Consider the following 11,897-nt stretch of genomic DNA (forward strand, 5'->3'; position numbering starts at 1 on the left):
TCTCCCTCTGCCTCTGCCTGCCACTCTGTCTGCCTGTGCTCACTCTCGCTTCTCTCTCTATGACAAATAAATAAATAAAATCTTTTAAAAAAATAAATAAATAAATAAAAAATAAAAATGCTATTCAGTAAGTTAGCTTAGTTTCTTGTGGGTTCGTTTGTGGCTAACATCTTTCTCAAAATGGAGTCCATTAGAGGGACTACATGAAAGGTTTACCATGAAGAGATTAGAATTCTGTAATGGCTCTTGTAAATACACATTTATTTGTGTTACTAAGTAATTAACATTGGTTTCCTAACTAGAGTCTAAGCTCCTTAAGAGTAGGGACACTGACCTTCTCACCACTGAACCCCTAATGCCTAGCAAAATGCCCATCATTTAGATGTTCAATATATTTTTGATGAATGGATAAATCTGGAAGACAGTACTTGGTGCAGTCCTGAAGTGCTCTTTGCCCTATAAATATACTTATTAGAGATCAGGATGAACTCACTAATCAAGCTTCCAAAAGGGGAGAAAACTGAGGAAATGTATAGGTTGAACCATAAGAAACCACTGTTTTGGAAGGTCTGTAGGAGAAAAGAAGATAGGCATTTCATATAGTTCAACTTCACGTCATCGTTTTGAAATTTTTCTGCTTCTATTTCTCAATCATATGAATTTATGAGACCAATTTAAATGCATTACTTTTTTAAAAAGGTCTATGTCCTATGACCATAATTTAAGAGGGATGTGTGAGAGAGACCAGGTGTTTCTGAGGCAATATAACTGTCATTTTCAGATGTTTGAGGGACTGCTGGGGGAAGAATCAGTTCTTTGAGTGCCCGGGCCCAGTGAAAGTAGATCTTGGCTCAACAATAAGAAGCCTCAGAGCTGTTTGAGGGATAACTCCTTTATGACCAGATATAAGTCTGAGGAACTCTTTGCTTGTCCTGTTATAGAGGGGAATCCAAGCCACATCAGAGGCAACTAGATGACCTCAGGGATTCTTTCCATCTTCAGAGTTGATGATTTAGCTTCAAGGAACTCAACAAGACCCATTAACCTAGGTCCAGGTGTATTTATCTCTAAATAAATATTCCCTGTTTAATTGTTAAGTGCTTTGTGATCTAGAAATAAAGGCATTACATATTGTTGTGTATTTTTCTAGGAAAGTGAAGCTGGGTCTAAAAGTATGTGAGTACACAGCTTAAACAGGTATTGTTATAAGAACACCACAACCAACAGAAAAATGTTCTTAAAGTTATAGCAATAGTGTTTTTAAAGGCTTTAGCTTAAATACCAACTAAATGAAGTAAAGATGGTTTAATTTTTTAAAATTTCATTTAATTTTTTCAGTGTTCCAAGATTCACTGTTTATGCACAACACCCAGGGCTCCATCCAATATGTGCCCTCCTTAATACCAACCACCAGGCTCACCCATCCCCCCACCCCCTCCCCTCCAAAACCCTCAGTTTGTTTCTCAGAGTCCACAGTCTCTCATGCTTCATCTCCCCCTTTGATTTCCCCCAATTCACTTTTCCTTTCCTTCTAATATCCTCCATGTTATTCCTTATGCTCCACATGTAAGTAACCATATGATAACTGACTTTCTCTGCTTATTTCACTCAGCATAATCTCTAGTCTTGTCCACGTTGATACAAAAGTTGGGTATTCATCCTTTCTGATGGAGGCGTAATATTCCTTTGTATATATGGGCCATATCTTCTTTATCCACTCATCTGTTGAAGAGCATCTTGGCTCTTTCCACAGTTTGGTAATTGTGGCCATTGCTGCTATAAACATTGGGGTACAGATGGACCTTCTTTTCACTACATCTGTAACTTTGGGGTAAATCCCCAGTAGTGCAATTGCAAGGTCATAGGGTAGCTCTATTTTTAATTTCTTGAGGAATCTCCACACTGTTTTCCAAAGTGGCTGCACCAACTTGCATTCCCACTAATAGTGTAAGAGGGTTCCCCTTTCTCCACATCCTCTCCAACACTTGCTGTTTACTGTCTTGTTAATTTTGACCATTCTAACTGGTGTAAGGTGGTATCTCAATGTAGTTTTGATTTGAATCTCCCTGATGGCTAATGATGATGAACATTTTCTCATGTGTCTGTTAGCCATTTGTATGTCTTCTTTGGAGAAGTGTCTGTTCATGTCATCCACCCATTTTTTGACGTGATTATGTTTTTTGAGTGTTGAGTTTGAGGAGCTCTTTATAGATCTTGGATATCAGCTCTTTGTCCATAGTGTCATTTGTGAATATCTTCTCCCATTCTGTGGGTTGCCTCTTTGTTTTGTTGACTGTTTCCTTTGCTGTGTAGAAGCTTTTTATCTTGGTGAAGTCCCAAAAGTTCATTCTCACTTTTGTTTCCTTTGTTTTTTGTTTCCTTAATATGGTTTAATTTTTATATTAATTCCAAGGAAGACTGGCCAGAATTGTTTTGCATATTTGAGTTACACCATCCAATTAGCTTAAGTTGGAGATAGATATAGCAATGCTAACAGCCCTGAACTTGGTTCTTCCCTGTCTCTGGAAGACCACATTCATTGGACCTCTACTAGGTGTCACAAAGGAGAATGAGACAATGATTCCTTCCTTCAAGGACTTAACATCTCATCTGCTCCATGTTTTGACCTGGAATATAATACTTCCTGAGCACTTACTTTGTATCATTAACATTTATAACATCCTAGACAGTAGGTACTATTTTTATTTCCATTTATAGATGGGAACTCTAAGATCTACAGAGTATAGAGAGACTATGTAATCTGTCCATGGACACATAGTCAGTAAGTACCAAAGAGGTTTTGAACCCAGCCAGTCTGGTGTCAGAGTTCGTAAGTTTAACCTTTCTACCCTACTGGCTTCTAAGTGGAACACAATTCTTCCTTTTGCACTGTTCAAAAGGGGCTGACTGAAGGCTGACTGCCTAAAATGAACATACATGATATGCACTCATCAAAGCCTACTCAGTTCATGTGTATTCTTCCAATTCCAGTTCAGTTGGCATCTCTGGAAAACCTACTGTATTTTGGGCACTGCACTGAGTGATTTCATAGTGACTATCTCATTTGAGCCTAACAGCTTTGTCAAACAGATATTAATTCTATTTTGAGGATGAGAAATTGAGAGGCAGAAGTTAAATGACCTATTGGGTTTCACACAATTAGCGAGAGATAGTGCTGAGATTTAAAACCAGACCTCCTAATTCTAAGTCCTGTGCTTACAACAGCCTTGCAAACATCATTTTTAAAGTGTACACATCTGTGGTTTTTAGTATATTTATAAGATTGTGCAACCATTACCACTATTCCAGAACAGTCATCCCTCCAAAAAGAGAAACCCTGTACCTAGTAGCAGCCAATCCCCACTCTCCCCTTTCTTCAGTGCCTGGTAACCATGTATCTACTTTCTACCACTACGAATTTGCCCATTTTGGACATTTCATATACATGACATCATATAATCAGTGGTTTTGGGTGACTGCCTTCTTTCACTTGGCGTGGTGTTTACAAGGTTCACCCATGTGGTAGCATATCAGCATTTCAGTCTTTTTCTTCACCAAATAATTTCCCATTGTATGGATATACTTACTATATTTTATTTATGCCCTCATCAGTTAATGGACATCAGGATTGTTTCCAGTTTTGGGCTGTTATAAATAACACTGCTTTACACATTCACATATGAGCTCATTTGTTCTCAGATCTTTAGGGTACATACCTAGGAGTGGAATTGCTGGGTCATACAGTAACTCTCTAACATTTTGAGGAGCTTCCAAACTGTTTTTTGTAGATGTTGCATCATTTTATTTACATTCCCACCAGCAATGAAAAAGGGCTCTAATTTCTTCACTTTCTCTCCAACACTTGCTATTTTTCATTTTTTAAAGTCACACCAATGCATGTAAATTGGTGTCTTGTAATGGTTTGGTTCACATTTTCCTAAGTACTAATTGTTGAGCATTCATTTGCATATTGGCTATTGATGTACGTTTTTGGAAAAACAGCTTTCAAATCCTTTGTCCATCTTTTTTTTTTTTTTAAGATTTTATTTATTTATTTGAGAGAGAGACAGTGAGAGAGAGCATGAGCAAGGAGAAGATGAGAGGGAGAATCAGACTCCCCGTGGAGTTGGGAGCCCGATGCGGGACTCGATCCTGCATGACCTGAGCTAAAGGCAGTCGCTCAACCACTGAGGCACCCAGGTGCCCCTCCTTTGCCCATCTTAACATTATTTTAAAACAGTGTTTAGTTTTGAATCATTAAGAGTTCCTTACATATTCTAGATATGAGATCCTTACCAGATGTAATTTGCAAATATTTTTTCCCATTCTGTTTTTTTTTCTTTCTTGAAATTTTTGTGATGCTTGGTTGCTTGTACTTTTTGGTGTCATACCTAATAAACCATTGCTTCATTCAAAGTCATGAAGTTTATATATAAATATCATTTTAAAACTTGGATTTCAAAGATTTTCTCTTCTCCTATTAAAGGAGAGATAATCACAAAGTTCCCTTTGCAGTTTTAAATAAACCTGAGCTCTATTTGGGATTGGAAAATTGGGTTCATTTTTACTTGTATTATTTTAATACAGAATTCACAAATTTTCTCCCAAATTAATTTATGTAAAGTACTTACCACAGGGCATTAAGTAAATCATAATTATTTATTATCATTAATCATTAATATAATCATTAAAGTTATTCTGGGAGATTTAAATCAATGTTCAGAATAAAATAATAAACAGAAAATAGAAATAAAAACTTGGAACTCATGATTAAATGAAAAGCATTCAGAAGACATGTTAGCCCATGTGATAGCTAAAAGTTGAGATGACTTCCCTATGCCTGCTAGGATTGGCAAAAGGGTAGCACTTGTACCTTGAGCCAAGAGTGAAGTCCTCTAAAATTTGGGGACAGGAAAAAAAGCCTTTGTTTCATAACTTTGTTTCAAATTCCTTAATTATGTAAATGTACATTCAAGATTTTATGGGGCAATTCACCTATTGTTTATTGCCTTTCAGATTATCTTTTCACATAACCTAAAAATGGTAATTTCAGGGCCACTTGTTTCTGAGCTCACTCTTATTCCACCACAATCCATGGGGCCAACTCCAGGGAGAATATTAGGACTAGCACATAACATCGTAGAAGCAGTGCATTGCTTAACTAGAGGGGATGCCAATAACTCAGAGTCACTGTAGATTTCATAGGGTTATGACTTTCCATCAGATTAGCAGACAGTGTTTTGGAAAAGGAGGCCACTATCTAACATGTATAAATTCACTCCTGGGGTAAGCTATGTGGTAGTCATGGGTATCCCCAAAATTTCTATCTGTTTGCCAGCAGTGTATCCATCAGATCAAATTTTGGGGAACCAAACTGGGGCTCTTATGTTATTTTGGTAGTTGTCTGCCCTATAGTATTCCCTCACTTTGTTAATATGGTAACAATAATACCCATAAACTTAATATTTTTTAATAATGCAGGGCTTGAACTCATGACCCTGAGCTCAAGACCTGAGCTAAGAGCTTAACTGATTGAGCCACCAAGGTGCCCCAATACCCATAAGCGTTAATAGACACATACCAATGACCTAAGAATCCCTGATCTTTGCATATTTGAGTAAAAGTAATAGCATCAATGGTCATTGTGAATAATGATATGTTTTCACAATTGATTAAAACTCACTGATCCCTGACAGAAAGACAGAAAAACCTCATAATTCACAAAAGAAATCCAAATGACCATTAAATATATGAAAAGTTCAGTTTTACTAGTAACAAATCTAAAATTAAAGCAGTGAGGCATTATTTTTCATTTACTAGGCTGACAAAAATGAGAGTGCTGGCAAAGGTAAGAAAAGATGGCGTTTATATGCTGTTGATGGAAATGGATGGGTACAATTTTTTGGCAATAGTCAAAATGTCAAATGTACATTCCCTTTGATCCAGACATTCCACTTCCAGGAAATTATTTAGTTGAGTAGAAATATCTAAGTAGGCAAAAGCTTTGTATACAAGAATGTTTACTGTAGTTATCATTGACAGCACTGCAGTATTAGAAATAATCTTTATTTCCAATTCACTGGTTTAATAAGTTGAAAATTGAATGTGCATATGACATGTGCATATGTGTGTGGACAAGTATGTTCATATACATACACACATATATACACAGAGAAAGCAGTATGAGGTGTTACCTCTAGGACACAAGAGTGGGAGAAAGGAAGACTTTGACATCTCTCTTTATGTACTATCATTATGTCTGGTTAAAAAAAAAAAATCACCTGTAGCACTTTTGTCATTGTCTAAAAAGTAGACCTGTGAAGTTTATGCTGCATTTGTGAACTGAAAGCTAGTCAGCAATATAGTTCACCTGCGTATTGACTGCACACTGAAAATATTTTCATAAAGTATTCACAGGATACCAGCTATTTTCCTTTGGGTAAAAGTTGTGTTCACATGTCCAACACAAATTAAGGTACATGTTATAATCAGAAGCCAAAAACAACTATGAACAAGATTATGCTGTATATAATATGGCTGGTAAACGCAGTTGACTCACAACAGACTTGGGGACAGTTACACAAGTTCTGAACCCTCCACTATATGCTAAGGCCCCGAGGAAAAATGGCCTTGTTTCAAGAGTCCTGAGCAGTGCAGGTGCTACTTTCCATCTTAAGAGTCAAGTCTTCATCTAAGAGGAATCCCTAGATGTCAGTGATCCTGGGGTGCTCATGTGGTTTCCAAACTTCTCAGGAATGCAAAGAAATTTTAAAAAATTACATTTACAAATAATTTTTTCTGTTCCTAGCTCTCCTAAATCCCTCCAGAAAGAGGACCCCAGTATGGTTGGAATGTTTGTCTCCCCAAGTTCCTATGTTGAAATCCCACCCCCCAGAGATGATCGTATTAGAAAGTGGGAAAGGTAGAGCCCTAATGAATGGGATTAGTACTCTTAAGAAAGTGGACCCAGAGAGCTCCCTAGCCCCTTCCACTACGGGAGGACATAGCGAGACGTCTACAACCCAGAAGCCAGTCCTCACCTAACCATACCGAGAACTTGAGCTTAGACTCCCAGTGTCCAGAATAGTGAGAAATAAGTTTCTTTTGTTTATAAGACACCCAAAACTGTAGTATTTTATTACAGCAACCTGAACAGACCAAGACAGGCTATGTTTAAAATTCAAAAGACCAGGTCTGAATCCTGGTTTTTCTCATTCCTGAAGGCATATACATCCAAGTCCCTTTTTCTTAGCCTAGAAAGAAGCTCTAATACTACCTATGCCACTTCCTTTCTCCAGCTGATGCAAGGCTAAAATGTGGCCATGATGGGTAAAGAGTTTTCAAAGTGATGAAGTCTTCAACAAATGGGAAAGTATTTTAGTAAAATGTGACTTAGTGTATTTTGAAAGTGACAGATTTTCTTTCTTTTTTTTTTTTAATTTTATTTGAGAGAGAGAGAGAAAGAGAGAGAGAAAGTGCACAAGCAGGGGGAGCTGCACAGGGAGAGGGAGAAGTAGGCTTCCCACTGAGCAGGGAACCTGACGCTGGGCTTGATCCCAGAGCCCTGGGATCATGACCTGAGCCTAAGGCAGATGCTTAACAACTGAGCCACTGGGCACCCCAAAAGTGACAGATCTTCAAGGATCAGCCCTAGTTTGTGGTTTTTCACCAGCTCTGGTTTAAGAGAACTCTATTCTGTTTATAAAGACCTTTTAAAAAGCAGCGTTTTATTAAGCTTATTATATGGTGATCATTGTTGACCACTTCTGGCATCAAGTGTTTTAGATGTAGTCCTTCCAAGCTAGCTCTCATAGATGGTTTTATTAAAATAATAACATTTGTAAAGGCCCAACAATTAAGAAATCATCCTATTTGACTTCTTAGAGATACCATTATGGCACAAACTGTAACTATTCTTCAAGTCTTCTGCAACAGCAAAATGAAACCCTGTCCAAGTTTAGTAAAGACAGTACTAAGAGGCAGGTAATTTGCAGGCAAGAAAACCTTTTATTTTAAACCACAAATAGTCAGCAGGTGGCCACAACTATCCATGTTTCATTAAAATCACATAAAACCTAGGTACAAAAGCACCACTGATTATTGCTCTAGAAAAACTGCATGAAAAATTTAAATACGCACAGTAAAAACACCACAGTTTGCACAGGACTCGATTTTTAAAGCAAACGCATGGAATGCTGAATCAATCTTACACACAGCTTCCAATATCAAACTGATATTTATTTCACTTGAGGATGATGGAAATTTCCAAAAAGCACAACCATGAGAAGATAAAATGTCCGTCCTTATATATTTTTGTATGCCAACTAGCAGAATCCTAAAAAATTAGCATTTACAAAATACTCGGTAAAAATAGCTTTTAAAAGTTGCCCCGAGAGGTACATAAAATCAACCCCAATTTCTCACGACAATTCATTCTCCCTTGTTATCTACAGATTCAGTTTTCTGTGCCTGTGAAAAAGAAAGGGGGAAAAAAAAGAGAGATAGTTACTATTAAAACTACTAGAAGCCAAAGAAAAGTCTACCCAGCCAACACACACGCTTTGAACATCTGTTTTTTAGCAGCTCTATTGCAAAACCTAGTTCAACTCTGGGTGTAAAGCAGACAAGGCAGGAATACAGCACGCAAACACTCTGCCGCATTTATTGCTTTCTGCTTTTCAAACGGCCACAGACGTTTACCTGCAAGCTCCCACTGTCCATGATTAAAAGAAAAACACCACACTACTATCTGCTTCTAGTCACTGCAAACATGCAGAATTTCTACTGTACCCTTAACTCTCACTGTTTCAATCTGCCCCTTTACTGACAGTGTGCTGGGTGGGGTACCTCTGGAGGTTGAGACATTAACAGTTGAGCGAGAGATGTGGATCTGCAATAACATTGCGGGCAATAAAGAAGAGACATTATGAACGTGCTATCACTGGCTGAAGCACTGAGCAATTTCTGTTAAGACACTGAGTCAATCAGCGGGAGGTAGTCATGGCAAGTACCTCTTCAGCTTTAGTTTCACCATTTTCAGATGGTGCAGTACCTTCCTTTCCAGCTTCTTGCTTTTCCTCCTTCTTCCCTTTAGCACCTTTGTTAATCTTTGTTCCCGGTTCTTTCTAACAGAGGATCAGAGCACAGGAAAACAAAGTGTGTTAGACGGGATGTGAGGTCAGGGAAGATCTGTCGGCCTTGCCCAAACACGAGGCAGAGCGCAGCTATGGCCAACATGGTGGCTTGTGGGGGGCAGAGAGGAAGCCAAGTCTGCAGGGCTTCAAGTGAGTCACACTGAGGCCCTGTGAGAATGTTGACGGGCTGCTTGGACGGTCCACTGACTTTCTCTTCTGTGGAAAAGAGGAGGCTTTTCCTTATGCCTTTGTTCAGTGGGCCTCCTCTCTTGCTACAGAGAAGGGGTTCTGCCGGTCAAGAGCAGTGGCTGTGGGAACAGCGGCTGTGGGAAGGATGAGGCAGAAGCTGGGGAAGGAGCCAGCAAGAGAAAAACCCTCATGTGAGGACGAGGGGCTTAAGGGACGAGAAGGCTGAGAAAATGCTTGAAAATGAAGCCCTACATGAAGAAAAGTTCCTCATTTTAAGATGAAGCCACAGAAGTGAGTTCTGCTTCAGAATCACCTACTCAATGCCACAAATACATGTAGTTTCTTTCTTTCTGTTTCTTTTTTTAAAAAGTTTTTATTTATTTATTTGAGAGAGCGCACACGTGAGAGACAGAGCGAGAGAGAGAGAGAGAGAGAGAGAGAGCATGAGAGGGCTGAGGGGCAGAGGGAGAAGGAAGTCCAACGTGGAGCTCCATCCCAAGAAGCGGAAGGCAGAGCTTAACTGACTCAGCCACCCAGGTGCCGCCCCCAAATATGGGTAGTTTCAAACAATTCACAACAGTGCTCTGAAGGGCAGAGCACAGAAAAGCTCTTTGGGATAAGCTTAATAATTCTGGGCTTGTCTCCTCATTTGCAAAACTCGGTGTGTGTACCTACCTCAGTAGGACTGACGTGAAGGCTTCATAAGAAAAGCAATTAGAACAGGGTCTGGCATGGTAGAAGAGCCACATAAATGTTTGCGGATGTTAATTATTTGCTAGCATTAATTATTGTACGATGAGTCATCAGACTAGCCTAAGACCAGTTAGCTAAAGGCAGTCAGGACCCCTCCCCCAGCCCCTGGAGCTGCGGGCACCTGGATGGCCAGGGTCCAGCCTCATGCCTCCCGAGCCACCATGTGAACTGTGTGCTGCTACCACACCCCTCTTGGACATGGGCTTCTCGGAGCAACACGCTCTGACTTCCTTTGCCTTTATTGACCGAATGAGAAACACATTCCTGGTACAGCATAAAACTGTGCTCTATGCCTTTTGAGAAAGACTGTTAACAATGGTGACACTTTTCTAGTTGTACGTTGAGCCTGAATTGGTAAATGTAATCTCTCCTTGGATGATTTTTAGATATGGAATTATAATTTACTCATTGTTTAAAAGGCCAACGTGGGGAGGGAGCACCTCTTACCTTAGCAGGTGTTTTTCTTGGTTTAGGTTCAGGTTTGGGTGGAGCAGGTTTCTGTAAAGATAAGTTAAATCACACAAATACTGAAAAAAGACAACCCTCGGGACCAAAAGGAACGCAGCAAGACTGCAAAAGACAACAGTCCATTTTGACTATGATTCTGTTCACTTAAAAATATTTCGTTCTATTTTCAGCATCAGGTAATAGCATAAAGATCTGTGCATTTCATAACTATTTTCATCCCAGGTTCTCAAGTGAACAGCAGGTGAGATTTAAAAGCCGACTCATTATTCCCCAGTCCAGAGTAGCTCTCCAGGAACAGGTTTAAGCTTCCATCTCTGATGTCTCTGTACTTCCTTTGATCACAGCACATCGGCGAGAGGAATGACTCAGGCCCTCGGCCAAATGACTCAATGAATTCGGTCATACTGGCCTTCCCAACAGTCTAGAAATCACAGCACAATCGCAGGCAAAGCCCATCCGGTAATGAAGACTGCTGCCTGTGAAGCATTTCAAAATCATTTCCACATCCTTCCACTTCTGATGTTGATTTCAAGTTCTGTAGCCAAGCTTCTTCCTATTTTCATCCTCTCCAATGCCAGCTCAAGGTGAGAGAAGAATCTCTCGCCTGCCCAGACACTGGGCTCACTTGCCTCTGGAGCTCTTTATTAAGAACATGATTATAATGATAAAATGTCCTCTGTTAGCATCCAAAGTTTAAGATTTTTCTTAAACGTAGCCGAAGAGTCCACGAAGTGACTATTTTTCTCTTGATTCGGGTGGTTCTCTTCCCCATTGCCATGAGCAGTGCCTGTCCTGTGGCTAAGGTCCCCTCCATAGGGGGCTTCAGCTCTCTCTTGCTTTTCAGGGCTCCTAGACCAGGGTGCATGTGGGGACACTGGGGAAGATAACGGGTTTAAGCCTCTGGTTTTCTATAGCTATTTTAGGGCAAATATTTCTCTCATCAAGCTAGAAAAAAATAAGTGTACTTTAGGAGCACTAAGGAGAAAGGTTTCTAAGCAGAAAACACTGCCCAGGGTCTCCCCCTCTGGAGAAAAATTCCTCCCCAATGTCTCTAGGTGGCTCAGGTTCATTAATTGAATCTGGCCCCGTTCATCAAGGGCATAAAGGAAAATCGTAGACAGTGCAATTCCAGAAGACAGGCTGTTAGACATGAATTTTCAAATTAAAAAAAACCCCAAAACACCAGAAAACTGGGTTTGAGAAGGAAGGGGTGTTTTTGTTACTCTAAATCTATAGTCTGTTCCCCAAATACAGCAACTTGCAGAGTTCTTACATTTTCAGGATTTAAAAAATTGTGTTATTTCAGGTTTTGATTGTTTGAATTAACATGTGTTTTTTTCACAATTTACAGCA

At 39.5% G+C, this 11,897-nt stretch overlaps 1 protein-coding gene across 5 annotated transcripts in view; it reads right to left on the reverse strand.

Moving 5' to 3' along the window:
- Window positions 1-7,987: 7,987 nt before the first annotated feature.
- The window catches only part of HMGN3 (high mobility group nucleosomal binding domain 3), a 30,992-nt gene continuing 27,082 nt past the window's right edge, over window positions 7,988-11,897 (reverse strand). Inside the window, exons 4-7 of one of the 5 annotated variants that reach the window (XM_047734607.1) lie at window positions 10,524-10,574; window positions 9,012-9,125; window positions 8,804-8,890; window positions 7,988-8,469 (exon numbers count right to left, since the gene is read on the reverse strand). In XM_047734607.1, coding sequence (XP_047590563.1) covers window positions 8,431-8,469; window positions 8,804-8,890; window positions 9,012-9,125; window positions 10,524-10,574 — 291 coding nt within the window. In that variant the 3' untranslated portion in view covers window positions 7,988-8,430. Of the gene's footprint in view, window positions 8,470-8,790; window positions 8,891-9,011; window positions 9,126-10,523; window positions 10,575-11,897 lie in introns of all 5 variants that reach the window. The other 4 variants (XM_047734609.1, XM_047734608.1, XM_047734610.1 and 1 more) reach the window with 4 other exon arrangements.

Source organism: Lutra lutra, chromosome 6 (genome assembly GCF_902655055.1).
Source record: "Lutra lutra chromosome 6, mLutLut1.2, whole genome shotgun sequence".
Classification (NCBI taxonomy): domain Eukaryota; kingdom Metazoa; phylum Chordata; class Mammalia; order Carnivora; family Mustelidae; genus Lutra; species Lutra lutra.